The sequence below is a fragment of the Protopterus annectens genome, chromosome 7.part0 (genome assembly GCF_019279795.1).
Source record: "Protopterus annectens isolate FY-2018-M chromosome 7.part0, PAN1.0, whole genome shotgun sequence".
In the NCBI taxonomy this organism is placed as follows: domain Eukaryota; kingdom Metazoa; phylum Chordata; order Ceratodontiformes; family Protopteridae; genus Protopterus; species Protopterus annectens.
The window spans coordinates 1,098,067,034-1,098,089,639 of NC_056739.1; the positions used below are offsets into that span (position 1 = coordinate 1,098,067,034).

At 40.3% G+C, this 22,606-nt stretch overlaps 1 protein-coding gene across 1 annotated transcript in view; it reads left to right on the forward strand.

The window, feature by feature from the left end:
• The first annotated feature begins 6,421 nt into the window (after positions 1-6,421).
• The window catches only part of KIF23 (kinesin family member 23), a 1,082,389-nt gene continuing 1,066,204 nt past the window's right edge, over positions 6,422-22,606 (forward strand). The window contains exon 1 of the mRNA XM_044076375.1: positions 6,422-6,667. Coding sequence (XP_043932310.1) covers positions 6,654-6,667 — 14 coding nt within the window. The 5' untranslated portion in view covers positions 6,422-6,653. The remainder of the gene's footprint in view (positions 6,668-22,606) is intronic.

The window sequence follows — 22,606 nt, forward strand, 5'->3', positions numbered from 1 at the left end:
CGATTTTACTGGTGAGCATATAGTTAACTCTTCTGTGCTGTAGTAAAGAAGAGTGGTTGACAAGTAACTATTTTTCAAAAATAAGACATAAAATGCATTACAGATCTTCTAGACTATTAGAACTTCTGGGAACTTGGTGGCCACTACACCTCTGGCTACATTTTAAAGCAGACTTAGTTGAGGGCCCCATTCTCAACGTCTGCCATGGATCTCAACTAGTATTAAACCAGCCCTGCTCAAAGGTATGCACAGATATTTATAGCTGTGTGGGAGTTGTGGTCACTGTGGATATTATCTTTAACTTTATTCTCATATAACCTCAGAAGCCTGCCAAGAAGGCTAATATTGCTCGTCTAAAGGAAGTGTATGCTCTAGGAGCAATAAGTTGGAATACATTGCTTTAGGTGTTATTTTTCCCTTTCCTTGCAATCAAACATATATTTGAGGGTAGCCGTAAAAAAAGCATGCTGTGTATATACATCTGACAGTAACAGATTGAAATATTACTGTGGCTATTTGTTCTTTCACTTTTGCCCCAGTCTAACTTCAGAAGGGTACACAGAGGGTGACTTTTTGAGTGGGTAGGGAGAATGGCAATATTGCCAGATATTATGTGCCCTCACATTTGTCTTTTTTTATTTTAATGGGAAATACTATTTTGTTGTTTGTCCATTAAGCATCCAGCACCACTTGTTGGATCTATAGCATAACATCGAAGTCTCAAAACTTTGAATATTATAATATCAAACCTAAAACCTCCGAGACTGACAACAGCAAAGCTGCGGAACATCAAATTCTTTCCCAGGGAAAGAATTTGGTGGGCTGTTTCTGCGGCTTCACTGTTTTCTCCACTGTGGTGTGATCTCAGAGTTGGTATATTTAAGTAGGGGGTGTGGGGGCAAAGCCTCCCACATTAGAAATAGTTTGTAGTGTTTGTGTGTTAGAGTAGCGATCACAGTGGTAAAGCGTACCACGTCATGTAAATACTTTTGTTAATGTACATAGTGTGGTTATTGTTATTTTCTGCTATTGCGTTTAACATTTACTTTCAGCTGTACACTTTACAATACTTCACAGACATGTTTGCAGCTTAGTGTGATTTGGTAGCTGGATGGTGTTGTGACGATTACACAGGTGTGGTTTTTGTTTGCTAACTTTATTAGTTCAGGTGGTACGGGTGTGCAGATGGCCGACCATTGCTATTTGTATATATACAATATATACGGATGGCGCAGTGGTAACGTTGTCGCCTCACATCAAGAGGTTCTCTGGTTCAATTCTCAGCTGGGGTGCCTTCTGTGTGGAGTCTGCATGTCCTCAATGCATTTGTATGGGTTTCCTCTGGGTACTCCGGTTTCCTCCCATGTTACAAAGACATGTGTCTGTAGCATTACTCACTCGGCCTCTGCTGAAAATTGGCTCATTCCAAGTCCAACTTTCCTGGTTAACAAATATAAAATAAATAAATAAAAATAAAATAAGATATTTGGAGTTTCCATTTTAGATGTTGTCAGCTTTCAGATTTCAAGGTTAACAGTTCAATGTTATTGTAGTCAATGTTTTCACGTTTCGATCTTGTGATATAAACCCCCATTTGTTTCTTCCTTGAAAACATAATTTTTTTTTAGGCCATACCTGGATCAAAAGGTAAAAAAAAGAGCTTTTGAAATGCACTTTAGAATATCTAGAACCCCATAGCTTTGACCCTCAACATGTTTCAGTTATGTCCTCCACAGTTATTACAGTGCAGACTTATCCAGTTAGGGTGTGTTGAAAGGATGAAATGATGGAGAAAAAAGCTGAGAAGAAAGACACAGTGCAGAAAAAAATACAGCAATATAGAAAAATATAATAGAAATATAGAAAGCCCAGATGAAGATTGGGGGGGGGGGGCAGTGGCTTGTATTGGGTACCACTGGGCAGCACCATGGATCTCTTTGCTTGGGTGTAACTAATTTTCCTAAAGATGGTCCTGATTACAAATATCATAATTGCTACATCCATGATCATTAAACTGTGCATTTTGAAAATTTTTTTTTTTACAAGGAGTTCCTACAACACTTCCAGTTTGCCTTACTCAGACATACCTCTCAATGGTCCCTGATTTTGACTCATATTTTAGCTCTGTCCATCTTAATCCCACCTAGAACTGATAACATTTGGAAAAAGGTAGTGATTTACAGTTAATAAATAATGACAATAATTAGAATTACAGACTTGTTTTACTTCAGAAAATGTACATTAACATCTTAAGTCAATAGTACTAATATTAGTGTCCTGGATTCAGTCATATCTCACAAATGTCCCTGATTTTGGCTCATAATTTTGCTCTACCCCTGCATAATCCATCCTAAAACTAGTGATTTGTGGAGAAAAGGCATATGTCTGAACTGTACTGAATTCCTCGGAATTTACTGATTTTGAGGGCAAATAATGGGTGAGGCCATGAATTCCCAAATGGCCCCTTCAAATCTTGATTTATTTTTTTTTTAACAGTTTTTGGTTACAGTTGACATCATCACGCATTGCCAGCGTATCCTGCAATGTCATCAATGTGCATGGGCATGCGTGAGGACATCAGCTTCTTGAGGTAGTGACTCATCGGAGACTCAGAAGAGATAAAAATTTTAAAAATGTTTACAGCTGCAGCTGTCCCACAATGACTTGTGGCACTGTAGCAGCCAACCAAACAGGATGTCACGTCAACAAGACAACATCACATCAACACGATGAAGAACCCAGGCCCCGAGGACTATTATTGGAATCTACCTGGACTTGATTGAATGGATAGCAGGGGAGCTGCATAGCACAACTTCTGCAGAACAGAGTAGAGGCTAAGGGACAGAGACCACACCCTCCCATCAGTGCCTGCAGGATGAGTAAATTTACTTTCTCTTTATCAACCCAAGCAGGTAAGTAAAACTGAAGATGAGTCAATGAACCACACAGTAATACAGTGGTAGTTATTCTTGTCTTGGAGAAGCATTAATTTAACTTTTTTCACTGTGGTACATATTCAGTTTTTAAAGTACTGTCTCAAATATGTGAAAAAAAGTTAAATTAATTCTTCTCTGAGAAAAAGATAACATGTTCAGAAAGTCTCACCTAGCCTGGGGATGAAACAGTTGGGTGAAGGTAGAAGAACTATTTGACCTGCTTGGCAAAAGAAGAAAATAACTTGTCAATTTAGCAAATTAATGTCATCAGGTAAACATAGTGTTTTAAATCACCAGTATGGGTTCTGTGGGAAACATGTTGCACTCAAAAGAAAGTGTATTGCAAAATATTTGTAGGATGGATGCTAAGTGAAACATCTGTAGCATGTGTTCTGTGCTACAGTAAGGGTCTGTTTACCAGGCACTGATGGCAATGAATGCGAAAGCTGCTGGAAGTAATAAACACTATTTTTTTCTGCCTTGACGGAGGCCTGCATGAAGGATTTTGATCATATTTGACATTTACTTTTCTATATGTATTTATTTGTGTTTTACTTGATCAAATCAAGCAAGGCTTCTCTTATACTGATAATTGTCTTATCATCATGGACAACCCCAACATACCTCTCAAATTCCTAACACAAGAAATCTGGATAAAGCCTTGAATAATGGGGGGCAAAGACCCAAAAGTAAGGACAGATTTTAAATATTGTTCTTATAAACTTAGAATGTTGTTAGAATAACAGGTTTTGTACTAGCGTACTTTTTCTGAATGATATTTGTTTATTTATTGACATTTGATTACCAGGAAAGTCTGACTAGGTAGAAGGCCATTTCAGCAGAGGCTTGGGGAGAAAAGCTCCAAATTATTATAAAACATTTTAGGAACAATAATTTTAAAGTCTTCAAAATAAAACAAAAAACATCTAGAGTACAACTAATTATAACAAATTAGACATACTGTAAACACATTGGTTAAGAATTGATACAAGTTATATGACAATCGTTTAATATTTAGCTAGACAGTTTTGTTGCATGTCTTGTATATTCAAATGAGACACTGAGGCTGGGTATGTGTTCAAATTGTTTATTATGCATATCAGGAGCTGTAACTGGAACATATACTTCGAACTTCATAAGCCGACTACTTCAAAAACATTCATGCCTGCACTCACTCTGGCTGACCATACAAAAAGGCACTGATCTTGCACATGCTTAGTAACATATATGCATGTGTTGTCTAGCTACAGTGGCTGACTAGCTACAGTATACACACTGATCTACAAGTTTGTAGAGAAACTAAAGGTAAGTTACTCTAATGCAAACAGGAACTGCAATATGGTGGTGAGGGAGAAATAGGATTATGATATATTTAGAGACAAAATCAGGGAAGAAAATTTGATAGCAGTAAGGAAGTAAGTGAAGAAGGGAGAATAAGGAGGTATAAGGAATAAAAAGTTACTTGTTCACATTTGGGATACAGTTTATCCTGGTTTTGAGCAAGAATAAAGCCAGACTTTAGCTACGAAGTCTATCAGAGCAGTTTTGAAATATGGGAGGGAGGGTATAGACCTGATGGATACAGGTAAGGAGTTCCAAGCCATAGCAACCTTGTATGAGTGCAGACCATGCCCAGCAGATTTGCTAGGTTTGTAGACAGAGGGCATTTTTTGCTCACTGGATCTCAGTGACTGACTGGAAACATTGTTGTGTAGAATGTGCTTTATATTAACATTTGAACTTATAAAACTAGATAACAGCATTGCTCTGGCTATATTCTGTTATTTAATATTAGCATAGCAATTAATTTTATTTTTAGAAAAGAAAATTGCATTGTCGTTTTATAGAAGTTCAAATGTTAACATAAATAAAATGCTATTGTTCTGGTTATATTTTGTGTTGTTTAATATTGTTGTTCAATTTGTGTTTGAATCCCACAATTCTATTGGAGTGGAGGGTTACATAATTATGTATACAATTTTATGTTAATCACCATAAAGATTTTTGGCCCATTGTACATATTTTTCATGGGCCATTGTCCAGATTTTTGATGTTTCCAGGTTGAGGTATGAAAAAAGGTCATAGATTATATTTAAGTCATAGCAGTAGTTGGAGTTTTATAAAATTTTTACTTCAGAAAATGCATGCTAAAACACTCATTCTGTGGACTTCTATACTTAAATATTATAGAAAGAGTCCATGATCATTTCTGGATTCGTCCGCAGTTCTAAAAACGGTCGACAGCTATAATAACCCATACCCCCCATATAAATGAACTCCATGGTCAGCAGACATCTTAGGAAGGGGCAAAATTCTCAATCTTTGAGACAACTGGGCCCATACCTTTCAACTTCTTAGTGCAAGAAATCTGAACAAAGCCTAAAACATTGGGCGGATAAAGGCCCAAAAATAGGGGCAGATTTTAAACGTTGTTGTTATAAACTTAGGTGCTAGAGTAAAAGGATTTGTTTTAGCTTTAATTTTTGAAGGATATGAAGTCTGAAACTGAAGATGTATGTAGGGTTACCACCTGTCCTTCTTTGTGAGGGACAGTCCCACTTTGGGGAGTTATGTCCTGCAAAAAACCTAAACAATGGCAAATATCCTGAGATTTTAAGATGCAATATATTTCTTAAGTTTTCTTTAATAGTTGCATAAAACAGTTACTTTGTATCTGGAACGCATAAATATTATATGAAACAGCATAAGCAGCTTACATGCTACATGAATAAGCTTTTAGTTTGGCAAAAAAGTGAAGTTCTGTCCTTTGCACTGGCATTGGGTATGTTTTGTCCTGCAAAATCTCACATTTCTACACAGAATGTCCCACTTTGGGCATTTGAAAAGGTGGCAACCCTATATGTATGTCATTATTCAAGGACTTCTTTCCTCAGAGATTTGCCAGAAAAACACTAATTTTATAAAGAACAGATCAAAAACATGAGCCGAAAATCTGTACAGTTGAAAGGTATGGGCTGGCTAACAATACAAACGTACCTATACGGAACCTAGCTACTCTTTAACAGTTATGGTAACCACTAGTAAGGAAACGCAAAATCCTAGTTTATTAAGGGAATGTGGTGGTTGCAAAACCTCCACCTTCTATATAAATAGAAACGCCAACGAAACAAGATACACATACCTCTGTTAGCACATGAAGTCTGGAGAAAACCAAAAATAACTGAGATGCAAAGGCCCAAACGTATGGACAAAATTTTAAATTTTGCTCTTTTAACATATAAAAATGCTGTTTAGGTTAACATTCTTTTTTGAAAGATAGGAGTCTTGACACTTGTCTGTCATTGTTTAATGACTTCTTTAATATTCACTGATTTGTCAGTAAAACTCAGACTTTATGAGACAAAAATCAGGTCAGTTGAAAGACATCAGCAATCTACTGGATCAAGGTGGTAACGCCCAAAGTGCTTACAAAACCCTTTAGCCTTAACCTTTTCGAAACATACAGCACTTTCCAAACAGTAAGTCTAAGGGTGGAGTTCCGTCTCTAGTATGTATGAATCGTCCTCGCGCTGCACTGTCTTGTTGACGTACTAAAATACGCAATCTGAAGAGGCGGGAGGATTGGTCAGATTTAAAAAATAGCTGGTGGCGGCTATTCTCTGTATCAAGCGAACCAATTATTATTATTGGCAATATAGAAATAAGTTTTTAACAAGAAAGCAATTATATGTATTTGTTAGAAAAGTAGTTTCCAAGATGATGAAGCCCGCGTAAGTGAATATCATGCATTGCTAATTATGTTTGAATGCTTTTTGATAAAATGTGTCTATATGCTAAAGTTAAACATGCTTACGTTTTTGAAGTAAATTAATCTGTATTGTTGTAGTTAATGTTAATTGTTTTGATGGCTTCTGAGGTGTCGCATAGAAGTCTTTTATACTTAGTTTGTTTCTCCTTTTCCTCTGTTGTGAATGGATCTTGATGTTGTAGTTAGATATATCGCTGCAAGTTTTGTTGGATAGAAAAAAATGTATTGAGGTTGTTTTTGCACGTATCTGTAGTTTTGAACTCGTGACGTGCTGTCAGCTGGAGTGGATATGTAAGCCGGTTGGCGACAGCTGTGTTTAGCTGTTTCCGCAGTATAGGATTTTCAGACAACAATGTGAGTTTTGTTGGAGGATTGACTAGATCATAGTGTAATATTAAATAGATTCTGGTTGGTTTATTGTGACCCTCTCCCACAGTGAACGTTTTGCCACCCATGTATGTAATATGCCAGCGTGCGTTGTGAGTTGCAGGTAGTTGGGTTAGGGTAAAGTACCTCTCACGTCAAAAAATCTCGACAAAGATAATTATTGGGGGGCACAAATATAAACCGATTTTAAACCAAAAAGTTAGTTAAATAGCTAAATCTGTCGTTATTTAGTGACTTCAGTCCTCAATGATATGCCAGAAAATCAAAAACATTTGAGGAACATATAAAAAATAAGAGACAAAAATATGGACTTTCTGCGAAAATCTGAATAGTTGAGAGCTATGTTGGGAAGCCACTTACCTTTCCCTTCTTGGCAGTGGAGTGTCTGCTGTGAGCTATGCCCTTGGTGCAGTGAGTGGTACTGTGTTAGATTAGCATGTTCTGTTTTTGCTTTTTTTTATGCAAACAGCAGTGTGCAGTGAATTTGCATCAGTATGTATGTCTAGACTTGCATGCTTTTAAAATATTAACTAATGCTAGTTAAAATCTTCAGTGTTCTCCCAATATTCTACTGGACAGTTAAATTCCTAGGGTATATATGTTCTACTGCGTAGCCATATGGTAGCAGCATTATGTAGTGGTTCTACACTGATGATACCTTAATGTGCAAGTGTATCTTTTACAATCAAATTTCAGCATTTAACTTCTTACTACTGTTCATATATTAACAAATCTTTTGATGTGTTTGGTGTCCCTGCACCAGAACTTTGTCTTCCCAGCTGACAGAAAATCAAGCTTTGGATTGACAAAGTGGTTTTCCAGTACATTTTCACTAATAAAAATTAAATCTTTTTTTTATTTTCTTATTGTAAATATTTTAAGTTTAACCCAGATTGTATTGTTCCCCTGCCATCACTACCATCTTCCTTTATTGCTATAATTCAAAGATCACACATTTTTATAAAATAAAAAATAACCAAATCTCCATGTTGCAGTGGGTAGTCTTCCCCCTAGGGATCAAACTTGGCTAGTCAAGAGTAGATACTCTTTTATAACTTACACCTGACACAGATTGATCCTTAAAATACTTGCAATTTCCGCTATTGTCCTTTTTTGCACAGATCATAAAATCACTAAAGATAAAACTAATGATCAAAGTAGAATTTTTACTGTGAATATTGTACAGAGTAACTTCCTCAATTATTACTCTCTTGACATTTGTGCTTGTTGCCTTCATTGTCGCAGAAGTTCCTGTATGATTTAGAAATTTTATCTTTATTATATTTACTACATACTCTAGTTATTGTTTCTTCTAGGCTCTTAATTAGTGGTGATATACATCCCGATCCTGGACCAAGCAGAACCCATATAGCACCCCAACAACTACAACACCTACTCAATCTGTACCATAAAGGCTCAAACATATTCCTGAATCTAAACCTTAGAAGCATAGTAAACAAAGTCCAAGAACTTCATGCTACGTTATCCCACTACTCTCCTGACAGAGCTGCCTTCACTGAGACTTTGCTTAAGCCATATATATCTGACAGTGAAATAATCCCAGCTGGATGCAGCATGTTTAGGGCGGATAGGAAAGAAAGAAAAGGTGGAGGAGTAGCTATAATGTATGAGTAGCGTCTCACTAATACTAGTGAACTTCAACATTCCTAACCTAGGAAGTATTGTTATAGTATCAGCCAGGCTCCTATTTTAACCAAAATAAATTCATTACCATTATAGTCATCTACATCCCACCTGGCAATAATGTTCCAGTTACTGACCATATTCTACAATCCAAATCCAACACTATAAGTTGTAAAACTATCAATCTGATGTTAATCTTCATTCATTCCTTACTGGTGGGTTATTGGTTCCTTCCTCTGAACTGAGCCGGCCAATATCAAGCTCGCTACAGCCAAAAACTCTTGAACCAAGGCCCTACCCAGAATGCTCTGCTCCCTCTTACCTCAGAGCTCGTTTGCCACGTTGCTGTACAGCCGTGTCAAGCCATTCTCTCAGCTAAGTGTCTAATTTTTTTGAAAGTTTATATATTCTTACTCAATTTTTCTTAAAAGCTTATTCTAATATTTTCCTACCCTATCGCACACTTTAGACTGTCTCCCTTTAGTCTTTTCCCTTTATTACCATCTTTTCTTACCTTGTGGTAATTCTCCATTACCATCGTTGGCAATCCTTCTTTTTCTCTCTTTACCCTTTTGTTGGGTAGCCCTTATTCTTCCTTTTGATACTGTGCTGCTTCTCCACACCAGTTATGTCGGATAAGAAAAGTAGTGTTGGTTTCCAGCAGTGCAAGGATTGCGGCCGTCCGTTACAGCTTTCCGATGGCCATGACTTGTGTGTCTACTGTCTTAATGTCTCCCACTTGACTGTGGATCATCCGTGTGGGATTTATAAAAATTTCTGTACCGGGACTCTCAACGAGAGGAAGAATAAGTTAATTTTGAATGGTCTCCTTTCTCTGAGGCTATTTCTGGGTCGGAGGGCTCACCCCCTCCTGCTAAACCCCGCAAGAGGCATTCTTCCTCTAAGTCACTCCCTTCTTCTCCATCTGGAGATCGTAGGGAGTCGACTCGCAAGAAAGTGAAATTGATTACTATTCTGGCGCTGCCCCCTGTGACCCTGTCGGCTCCAGGCTCGACACCCCGCCCCCCCCCCCAAAAGATTCTGACTACAGCTATGTTTCCTTTATTGATACCAGAACCGGTGTTCCCGGTGCAGACCATTACGGTTCTGACAGTTCTGTCGCAACCCCTAACGGCACCATCAATACAGGTGCCGTCCCCTTCGGCTCCAAGTATGACTTCTGTACCCCACAGTGCAGACTTTTTCAGCACCATGTGCTTCAGTGCATTCCTTGTTGGCACCGTCCTTATCACCGGTGCAGACACTTTCCACTACGGCACTGTACCCTTTGGGGCAAACCCTTGCCTTTATGGTGCAGACACCTTCAACTTTTACGGCGCTGACATCTTCGGCGCAGACTTTTCCACACTATTTTCTTCTGTGCAGACTTCCTCGACTCAGAGCTCTGCACCTATTGAATTAGCAAGGACCAAATATTCCCCTTCACTGAATCCTTTTGCTAGCAGTTAGTATAGTACTTTCCTAGAAAGGCCAGTATCGCCATCAGCTTTCTCCATGAGGTCAACCAAGAGTCTTTCTGAACAGGATGTGTTACGGCTTGTTGACCAGTTGCATGTGGCCAGAGGTCTCTCTCAACTGTCGAAGTCCACATTTCCTCAGTCAGGTGAACGTATATCTCCTCAAACCCCAATGTATAGTCCTCCTTCGACTTCCACTCAAGTCTTGAAGCCTATTACTCCGACAGCAGCTTCCCTCTCTCCGACTCCATTAGTGGATCTCACTTTGGAACCAGAGTCATCCTTGTGGCCTTCGGTATACTTGGCATTGGGCTCTTCTCAGGCCAGTGGCTGTGCCGTTGTGGAGGGCATTCCTGGCTCCATGCAGATTTTTTTTTTTATGGCACCTTCTAGGGATGTGCTCTCTTACGGTTCACAGTCCTCTTGAGACTCCTCGTCTGGGGGTGGGCTCGTCGGGGCGGGATGTGACCCCGGTTCCGAGGTTGCCTTGCTTGGATCTGGGCTCCCGTCCCTCCTTGGGTGGGCCTACCTTCCAGGCCATGGAGAGGGTGCTTGCTTCCACTGGCAAAGCTCATTTGTCAGAGTCCTCTTTCTTCCTCTGTGCCGCAACTGCTACAGGCTTCAACTGCTGGACACCGGGCACAAGAGCCTCAGGTTTCTCCTCTTCAGGAGACCCCCTCTTTGCAGTCTTACCCAGAACCTCCCACTGAGGAAGTACCCCGCAAAGCATCACGTAAGAGGAAGCACATGGACTCCACTGAGTAGTCATTGACTGAAGATACACATTTTGATGATGTGGAAGGGTCCCCACAGGCATCCTCTGATGAGGTGTTCTTTGGTGACATCCTCGAGATCCTTAGATAGAGGGGTGACTGGAACCCCTCTAATCCTTTCTCTGAGGAATCTGTGTTCCTGCAGGCTTTTCGTGACCGGCTCCCTACCTTCTGGGTCACCCCGCCTGCCAATGAGCTCATCATGCAGTGTGCATGGAAGGCTCCTATGGAAGCGATACTTGAGACCAGATAAAATATTATCGCCCCCGGCTGAGCACCCCCATTGGTTACAAGGTCTTCCAGTAAGTGCTATGGTGGTGGCAGCTGCTACTAAGAAGGATTTGGCAGAAGAGAGGCAAACTATCCATCTGCCCAACAAGGAATCCTGGGCGACTGACAGATTAGGCAAGCATGTGTTTGTTTCATCGACCTTCACTGTAAGGTCTTTGAATTATGTGGCACATTTTACCAGGCTTCAGTGAGATCTTATCAACCAGATCTCTGAAACCTTGGCAGGAGCTGTTTCTGAAGAAGTCCGTGATAATGCGGCTTCTCAGCTAGCCACCCTAGAGTCCATTTCCAGCTTCTTCATACATCTTGTTTCTCATGCAACAGAAGGGTTGGCTAGAGCAGCAGGTACAGGTATAGTTGCCAGATGACATGCTTGGATGTGCCTTTGTGGGTTTCTTTTAAGGCTTACTTCATGAATTCCCCCATAGAGGCCGCCTCTTTATTTGGCCCTAAAGTCAAGGATATGCTGGCAAGGTGCGAACAAGATGGCAAGACCCTGTCTGTCGTTGGTGTCGCACACTCCACTCCTCAGCGATTGTACTCCAGAAATCAGAGGAGTGGAAAGATCTGGCACAAGAAATCACAGGATTCTTTCCGGGATGCACGTGCCAAGTTCTCCCCTAGAGGCAGAGGGGGAAACTAATGGAAGACCTGCAAAACTGGGGTTCCAGAGATTCTTTCTCTGGCCCACCCTATCGGCACTCTTGAAGCGTTGCCCGACTGCTCACCTCTGGAAGCAGTCGGGGGGGGGGGTAGTTTCTCCTTGTACCACGCTTCTGGCAAAAGATGGCAACTGACTCTTGGGTACAACAAATTATATACAGAGGCTATTGCATCCCCATCTTTTCCCAGTCTCATCCAGCGTATTACCCGACGTCCCACTCAAAGGGAAAACAGCAGCACACGAAATTCAAAAGCTGCTACAAAAAAGTCATCTAGACTGTCCCCCCTGACCAGGTAGAATCCATTTTTTACTCTAGGTTCTTTTTAGTGCCAAAAAAGACAGGGGGACAGGAGACAATTCTGGATCTTAGTACACTAAAATTTGTAAAAACAGAGAAATTCCGGATGGTCACGGTTCAATCTATCCTTCCTCTTCTGGAAGAAGATGATTGGATGTCCTCTGTAGATCTTAAAGATTCATATTACCACACAAAAACCCGTACAACCTTGGGATTTGGCTTTGGTTTTGCAAGGTCTAACAGCTCCCCCCTTTGAACTTGCGTCTTCATGTGATGTAAAATATCTCTTGGGAAAACTTTGTTTTTGATTGCAATCACATCGGCCAGGCGATTGTCTGAACTCCAGGCCTTATGCATCAAACCTCCCTATCTTATCTTCCATAAGGATAGGATATCACTGAGAACTAATTCTACCTTTTTACCAAAAGTGTTGTCAGAGCGATCAATCAGTCGATCTGTTTATCTTCCAGTGTTCTTTCCTAACCATTCTAACAAAGGAGAGTATTGCCTGCACTCCTTGGATGTTCATAGGCCATTACAATTTTATCTGGACAGAACAAAATCTACCTGTAAAAAAGACCAACTGTTTCTGGCTTTCTGGACCTAGACGGGGTCCTCCTGTATCAAAAGTTACATTGGCTTCATGGTTGAGAAATTGTATTATTTTTTATCTATAACACAAACAATCTCACCTTGCCTCATAGAGTCAAAGCACATTCTACAAGGTCTATGGCAACATCAGCAGCTTTCCATGCTAAGGCTTCCCTCAATAATATTTGTTGCTGCAACTTGGGCCAAACCTCATACTTTATTCCTCATTGCAAATTGGATTTGGCCTCAAGAGGTAGAGCTTCCTTTGGCTCCATGGTGCTCAGGAATATCCTTCCATGAGGGTCACCCAGGAATACAGGCAGCTGGGGACTCTATCCCATCAGTAAGGAATGAACCAAGATTAACAACATCAGGTAAAGAAGTTGTTTTACCATAATGTCCCATCTGTGTTGTTCTTTGTTCATTTATTACTTCCCACCCTATGTCCCCCATCTGGAGGTTCTTGGTTGATCTCATGTACTCCTTTCTTGTAGCTCTGTTCTGATCAGAGGTAGCCTCTACTTTTATCTGTCAACTTGCAAACTCTATGTGAGGTAAGAGGGCGCAGAGCATTCTGGGTAGGACCTTTGCTCGAGAGGTTTTGGCTGACACAAGCTTAATATTGGCTGGCTCGGTTCTGAGGACGGAACCGATTAACTCGAACGAAGATCAACAACACAGATGGAATGTTATGGTAAGACATAACTTCTTTTTATAGGAGACTAATGTTGACTGGCCCTCCTGGAACTCACCCGCACCTAAAATTTTCCTTAACCTATTTGGTTTCACCCAACTTATCCAGGGATCCACCAGGATTAATAAAAAAGCAAACCAACTACACTTGATTGGATGTTAACCAATAAACCTGATCTCTACTAAGAATGCGGCTATCTGCCTGGTAGTCTTGGTGATCTGTATGCCTACCTACCTTCTACGGCATTCTGCTGTTATTAAACACAACATGCTTTGCCAGATATGTAGTAAGAAAAACTTTAGCCCACAAGACTTTTTATACTGACTCTCTAAAAAAGTGCAATTGGGCCATCCTGAAATATACACCCCTTGATACAGATACAGTTGTAGAATATTTCAATAACGCCTTTCTCAATATTCTTAACAGAATAGCACTCCCGAGAACACTTTGCTGTAAATCTAACTATACGCCATGGCTTTCCAATGACACTAGGACCCTACTAAAGGAAAGATAAGATGTGGCACTAATGGTTTTCCTGTAAAACTCATCATTGTCTTGCATTCCAACAACTTAGAAATAAAACCAAACGTTATATTATCCTAGACAAGAACTACTAACTTATGGCTAAAGTACCAATAACCCCCCCCCAAAAACAAATTTTGGAGGACAATTAAATCCACAAATCTCCCCCACCACCAATATTCCAAATCCCTCTAATATCATTGAAGATTAATTCAACAAGTTCTTCACAAAGTATATTGTCTGATTAACAACAAAGCCCTAACTTAACTACCTATCTCAATCTCCCTAATCCAAATGGTTCATTATTCTCCTTTCAAACTACACCCACAAAAACTATAGAATAAACACCAAAGAAACTCAAACCCACCACCACTGCAGCTGATAACCTACCTGCAGAAAAGAGCCCATATTATCCCTATTCACAAGGGTGGTGGCAGGTAGCTCACTAACTACAGACCTATTGCCATTTTACCCCTCTATCTAAAATCCTCAAAAGTTGTATTCCTGCTCAACTCCTTCACCACCTCCTCTCTAATAACCTTCTTGCCAATTCCCACCTCCTCTCTAATAATCTTCTTGCCAACTCCTAGCATGGTTTTAGATCCCATCATAGCACTACTACTGCTCTCCTTTTTTTTCCAATGCCATCAGTAAACTCTGTAATGAGGGTAAATTTGTCTCTGCGGTCTTCTTTGATATGGTCTCACACCACAAACTATTAAATGTTCTCTCTAACATGAACCTACATCCTTCTGCTGTCATATGGTTCCAAAGTTACCTAAAAGAATGTCAGCAAGCAGTATTATGGCAGCATAATCTCTCCACCTTTCTCCCAGTCACACTAGGGGTACCACAAGGATCAGTTCTTGGCCCACTTTTATTCAGCATTTTCACTACTGCTAGTCCACTATCTACTATCATTCAGTATGCAGAAGACTCTACCCTTATATGTCAACACTACAACAACTCCAGCAAATCACATAGACGTCTGTCTCCGAAATAAAATCTTGGTTATCAGAATCACCGCTCCTACTCAACCCTAACAATGTTATGGTCTTCCGAGCCTCCCTACTACCACTTTCTTCATCACTGCCAGTAATAAGACTATAATCACTTCTGACATGCAAGCCACACTGCTAGGTATCAACCCTTGACAACAACCTAAAATTTGACCTTCATATCTCACAAACTATCAAAGTTTGCAAAAAAATTGGGTATGTTATAAGGAAACAAAAACTTTCTAACCAACACATCTAGGATAGCTATTGCCAGGACTCGTCTTGTATGCTTCTCCAATCCTTACTAATCCTCAGAAAAACATCTAAAGAAACGACAGCCTACAATAAAATAGCTAAGTTTTGCTTCTAACTCTCAAAATCATATTCATCACTGTGACATATTAAAAAAAAAATTGTCCTGGCTTGAACTCCCACATCATCTTTTGTACAAACAACTAACCATGGCTTACAATATAATTTTATCAGGCTGAGAAAACGCCTGCACTGCAAAACCTTCTCCAACCCTATTCAACCAGCCATTCCTTAATATCATCTAATTCATGTTTACTACAGGCAACCAAATCAAAAAATACTGCTGGTGACTCCCTATACTCCCACCATGTAGCAAGAAGTCAGAACTCTCTTCCATTAAACATTAGAACTACTACTAATTGCAAAGTGTTCAAAAGATTGCTTTGAAACTTCCTTGCTGATTATTGGCTTTGTACATGTACTACTCCTGGCTAGTGCAGCTAAAAACCTTAAGTATAAAACTGTCTGTAATATGTACTATAAATTTATCAGCTTGTCATTTCTAATTATCTTGACTATCCGATAGATTTATTAAAATCAAGTACGTCTTTTGTACTTTTACTATTTGTGTATTATATTATCTTGTATTTTATGTATGTAACAACTGTAATCTCTCTGTGTTTTTATATATTGTATTTTGGATTTTTATATGTGGAGCTTTTCTTCCTGAGCTTCCGCTGAAAATGGTTTCTTTAACCCAGTTGGACTTTCCTGGTAAACAAAATGAAATAAATAAAAGTATACCTCTTGTCAGCAAGTCTCGAAATCTGGTTTGTTTTTCCTCAGGTCTGCACTGTAATACAATATTTTACATATAGATGGTGTATCTATATTGTATAGTAATAAATGTGGTGGTAGTGGCAATTATTTAGAACATTGGATTTGGTGAGATTGCTTGTCCAGAGTGCAATTGATTGTGTAAGGTATATTGTTCTTAGTGACTGCTAGTCTCTCTACTGTAATGTAATCCAGTTGCACTGATCTCTGGGGCTCCACGGTACAACAGATGACTATAATAGCTTGGTTTAAACAGCGAAGGCAACCGATTCTTCTATTAGTTATTTGTAAGGGGGCTACTGCCCTTTTAACCAAGAAAACTAACCCCCATCAGACTTACAAATTTGTATTTACCAAAAAAATAAAGGGTATCCATCAGAATTGTTGTGCAGCTGCACTACCTCTGTAAAATTCTTGAGAGCTGCACAGATGCGCTAGCGATGCTAACCTACACTGTAAATATTTTCAAAAGGTTATCAAGTCCTAGAACACAGGTTTAAGACCGGAGCAAGTTATGAGTTGGGAAAGCTCCCACTGGAAATACAATAACAATATCTTTTGCAATTTTACTATGTAAAAATACCCTGTGACATTCAATTTTTGGTTGCAGGTCTTGACAAACATCTCTGCTTGGGTATAGATGGTAAAAAGATTATTCAGAGAAGGAGCGCATATGTTATAAAAAAAAAATAGAAAATGTTAATACAGTGTGTCTGGAATATATTGAGTGGCAGAAAATAGATCCATCTATGGAATCTGGAGACTCCAAGATTTTTAACAAAAATGACAGTCTGAATAAAGAATTATTTCCCAGAAATGAGGTGATATGCAAGTCTAGGGCAGGTATTGGAAAGTGATGGTTTATTTACTCTGACATCAAATATGTTTTGAGAGTATGTCAGTGTACAAACCAACATTTGGCAGAGTTTGGTGGCACATCTTCCTTTTTTTTTTTTTTTTTTTTTTTTTTTTTCTTTTCTTTTTTATTGTAAAAGGTGTTCAAAATGTTTCATACTTCCCAAATGTGCTGCAGATGATCTGTCAGTTTTTTCACATTACATGCTGGTATTTATGCTGTATGTGAATTTGCATGCCTTATGGTGGGTTGACCCATGTTTGAGACTGAATTTCAGTCTGTAATGTAGTGAAAGCCTTGAGCTACTCCACGCCTCTCAGCTGGATAAGCGGCTAATCAGAAAACTAATGTGAATAACTTGTGAAAGTGGGATTACAGAAGACTCAGCTGGATAAGCGGTTAATCAGAAAACTAATGTGAATAACTTGTGAAAGTGGGATTACAGAAGACTCTGGATGTGTTAACATTGTATAACAGAACATCTGATAATGTGAATCTTTAACAACACAAATGGAACGTTATGGTAAGATGTAACTTCTTTTTTACCCTTGACTGTTTCTGTAAAGCTAATGAGGGAGAAGGGATGCTTTGGGTGGTGGTGTTTTGCAGTGTAGCATCACATCTTTGGTGTGATTCCTAGCATTTCCAAAGCAGTTTAAAGCAAACGGTACATTTATTTGTTGGTATATGTTCTGTACACACCATCTGAACCTTAATTTGTGGGATGGTCATATAGAAATATGGAATTGATTTTATGTTCCTTTTAAAGGGGCCATAATGTTGAGGATCACAATAAAAGTGGTACCGAAATATTCAGATTATGTAACTCAAAAGGAGTGATATGAAGTCCAGTCTAGATTCCTGATTTGAAGTTGAATGTGTAGGTTCAGCGGGAGGTGCTAGGCAGTTTGCAGACCATTACAAACCTATCTGGAAACTCTGTTCAAAAATGCCCTCTAGCCTTAAGGAGGAGACTAAACAGACCAGGGGAGAATGAATCTGCCCATCCAATTGTCTAGGTTCACCTTGAAAGGTGGCAGGGGTGATTCTCCGCTTGGTATGTAGTGGGAAGCTTGTTCCAGAGGTGTGGGATATGTTGAAATATGAATTATCACGTCAAAATGTATTTGCCTGCTCTTGTAGGGTTAGATCTTTAACCACGCATATGAAGTACCATTTGCATTGTGAAGGAATAGGATGTGAATCTGTCATGGCTGGAAGGGCTCGACACGCATCTCCAAGGAGGAGTGAATAAGCGATGGAGTACAGAGAAAAGGCTACCAATTTGTCTTGATAACTAAGATTTTTAGGCTACTAACCATTGTAGAGATCACTAAATTTGCAAGAGATTCGCATGTTTAGAAAATGCATGCTGAAAGATGCAGTATATCCAATAATGGATTGGATGGCATATTAAATGTGAATTAAGGCTTTGGATCTAGTGGAGATACCTTTGGAGATTAGATTAGCAGGTAGAAGCCTTTCTGAACTACTTTGGAGATGTGATGATCAAAGGACAGGGAATTATAAAGAGGAGTGCATAGATCTCTTACTTTACCAACATTTAATTATGCTACATTTTATTTGCATTTAATTTGAGACCATAGTCCTTGCATCACTTGTTAACACGGTCTAATCGTGTTGAAGCAATTTGTGAGTCAGTAGAAGATAGAGTAACTACTCCCAATGTAGTAGTCTGTAAATTTGGATAACTGTAGGCTGGGAGTGTTTTGCCTTGGGGGGGGGGGGGGTACTAAATAGGAGAGGGCCAAACACTGAATTCTGAAAGCAAAAAAAGTGGTGTGCCACAGAAGTAGTACCTGTAACGCTAACCACATGGGTTGTGTCAGATAGGCATTTATCTATCCAAAGCACAGCATAAGGATTTCTATTGATATTTACATAGCCGGCCCAAGGGCCTACGTAAGCCTAGCCAGCAAGCTGCCATAGCTTACGCCACCCAAGAAAGTTATTTTCCTGTGCCACTGTCCAGCAGACACACAAGTGATCCCCGGGGTGTATTTCGTATTTCCCATCCACTCATCAAGATTTTTCTTGAAGAGTGGAAATGAAGAACTTTACTTGACATAGATGGGTAGCTTGTTCCAGAGTATAGGAAGTCTCTGGGACAGGAATCTATCCCTCCAGCGTGTCCTGTTTATTGTGGTGACAAGGTTTAGGTCCCTAGAGCATGTAGCTTAGAGGGATTGGGATTTCTTTAGGTGTAGCATGTCCAACAGTTCTGGGTTTGACATAGCTTTATATGTTAGGCAGAGATCACCTCGGAGTAGGCGCTATGCTACGGAGCAAAGCTGGAGTCTTTTGAGGCGGTCAGTGTAGGGCATTTGTTTGAGGCCAGTAATCCTCTTTGAGGTACTTCTGTGGCCTTTCCAGCTGCTGCAGATGTCTTGTGAGGTACATTCCAAAAGGGGCATTGTACTCTACATAATGAGTCTGAATGACGAGTAGAGGGGAACAATGACTTTTTTTTCCCCCCTGGATGCGAACCCTTTTATGATTAGGTGTGCCACGTAGAAGGACTTGCTGACTACTGTGGCGATGTGAGCATCAAAGAGACTACTGTCCACCTGGGTCCCAAGGTCTCTTATCACTCATTCGGTGTTAAATAGATTGCTGCCTGTGGTAGTTCATGGGTACAGAGTTTTTACCAAAGGGGATGACACTGCACTTTTTGGTATTGAGCTTGAGGCCATGGCTCTGACACCAGGCATCTGTCTCAGTGAGGCCCTTCTGTAGGATGTCCACATCATTTGGGGACTTGACTATGGCTCCTAGTTTTCAGTTATCTGTGAACTTCGTTAGCCAGAGGCCTTCTGTGTTAGCCTGTACGTCAGAGAAGTAGATACCAAACAGGAGAGGTCCCAGGACAGAACCCTGTGGTACTCCACTTATCACTGCTTTGATGTCCGATTTGGAATCTGCAACTTTTACAGTGTGGGTTCTGTCAGTGAGCCAGTTGGCAACCCATCTTGTGATGTAAGGATTTATGCGTAGTTTAGTGAGTTTAGCTATAATTCCAGAATGGGGGATGGTGTTGAAAGCCTTGGCAAGGTCAAGATAGGCTGTGTGAACCACCTTACCCTCATCCACGGCTTTGGTGACTGCCTCAAAGAAGTTGATCAGGTTCAGGAGGCATGATCTGCCTTTCACAAACCCGAACTGGGTGGGATCCATAGTTTGGAGGTTACCAATGTCCATGGCCTTGCAGACCAGGCTCGTCAGGCTAATAGGTCAATAGTTCCCGGGATCAGTGGTGGCTCCCCCTTTGTGGAGTGGGATAACTGTTGCTGTGCGCCATTCAGTGGGCACAAAGCCTGATGCGAGGCTATTATTGAACATGGTGCTTAACTGGGGAGCCAGTTCTGAAGTTCATGTAAAACGTGGCCTGGGATGTTGTCTGGTCTCATGGATGCTGTATTTTTGGCTTTAGAGAGTGCAGCTTTTACCTGCATAGTTGTGATTACAGGGACTGTGCGTTCTTCCTGTATAGATATGGGCCCTTTAGGAGGTGAGAGGGGGGGTAAAGTTAGCACTGAACCGATCTGCCAGGATGTTGGCAATATCAGTTGGTTCTGTAATTTTCGTGCCTTTGTGCTGTAACTCAGAGCAGATCTTGGTGTTGCCATCTAGATTCTTGACATAGCTATAGAATTCTTTGTAGTTGTCCTTGGATTTAGTGGCGATTTTTTTTTTTTTTTTTTTTTTCGTAGCTAGCCTTGGAGGATCTTATAAAGGATCTCTGCTTCTTACTGAGGCTGACCAGGGAGCTCCTCCACTCGTGGGATTTTACTCTCGTTTGCAACAGTTTCTTCCTTCTGTTGTACAGTTTGTTTTATGGCAGGGGACCACCAGATTGACTTCCTTTGTTTGGAGGATAGTGTCTTGGTTCTGTTTGGGATAGCACGATCCATGCACTCGTATTTGTGTAAGATCCAGCAGTTGTAACTATTGTCCATCTGCATGGGTGTCATGAAGTTCACCACTTCAATCTTAAGAAGCATGAAGTTGGCTTTGGAGAAATTTTTTACTGTGGTTTCCTTAATGGAGTGTGGGTCGGGATGTGGATATCAAGGGTGATGAGCTTATGGTCGGATTGGACCAACAAGGAGTTAATTTCAGGTGTGGAACACCGGTCACTCATGTTGGTAATGACTAGGTCTAGGATATTGTTGCCCCTGGTGGGGGTGTGGATAAGTTGATCTAGGGCATTGGAGTTTATGAATTCCAGAAAGCGTTGAGCTAAGGAGTTGGTACAAGAGTAGTTTTTCCAGTTAATGGTGGGGTAGTTGATGTCGCCCATTATTAGGGTGTTTGGTTGAACCCTAATATTTTCCAGTACATCAAGAAAAGAGGAGTGGGAATCCTGGGGCATGGTGGGGGATCTGTAGCAAGCTACAATTTGGATTGCAGTTTTGCCCAGCGTTAGTTGCACTTGGATAACCTCGAATGCATTATGCTGAGCAACTAGCCTGGAGGTGTGGATATCCTTAATGAATATGGACATGCCTCTGTCTTTGGTGTTTCAGTCCAGGTTACATGGAAGAAAAGTGTGGTATGAGTTATAGCCTGGTAGTGCAGTGGTGCTCTCTGGAGCCTTTAACCAGGTCTCAGTCGCTGCACAGATGTCTATGTTCTCCATTTTAAGGAGTGCCTTGAGTGAGTGCATTTTGAGATTTAGACTTCTAGCATTGAGTAGCATTACCCTCAGTTTTTGCTTGCCTGTTCCTGTTAGACTTGTAATTCAAATTCACCACCATATCAATAATGCTTGCATGGGGAATGGTGTCAAAGCTCTTGACCAAGTCCAAATATGATGCATGACCACTATCCACTGCTTTGGTTATTTTTTTCAAGGAAACTGAGGTTAAAGAGGCAGGACCGTGATGAAGCCAAATTGGGAGTCTAGGGTTAAGAGATTTTATCTCTATATATTAATGAAATCTGGGATAATGCATTCTATAGCCCTGCATATGATGTTTGCAAGAGTAATCTAGGTTCATAGATAAATACTAGGCTATTAGTCTGCAGACTGTTAAGAACCTAGTCAATAACCAGAGGTCAGACTCTCTCTATACTTTGTATCTGTAAGATAAAGACATTAACCATTATGCCAACCCTGCCCCCCCCCCCCTGTACCCCTGCCACAGGAAGTAGCTCAGTAATAATGTCTAGCTTTACTCCACTGCTCTAACTGACATAGGTCTGTAGTTAACAGGATCCATTGTTGGACCACCCTTGTGTAATAGCATTACAATGAGTAAGCTTTTTCATCCTCTCTCTCTGACTGACTGGGTCTCTGAGACACTTGTTGGATCTTAGCTGGTAAACCTAGTGTTTCACTGTTGTGCCTTTAAATCTTTTTGCCTCCCCATAATGCACCTGTGAAGTTACCTCGCATCTTGTTTGTTGCCAAAGTGTTTGGCTGTGGTCCCCCATAGCTATATTCTAAGCGTTCCTCCTTTTAATACTTTGGGGGGCTTTGTAGTTAGCATTCCCTTTTTCTAACTTGTTTATATCTTTCAAAGATGGCTGTAATAAAACTATGTTTAGTTCCTATTTTTTTCCTTTGTCCTACCCGCGGTGTTGTGTGGACTT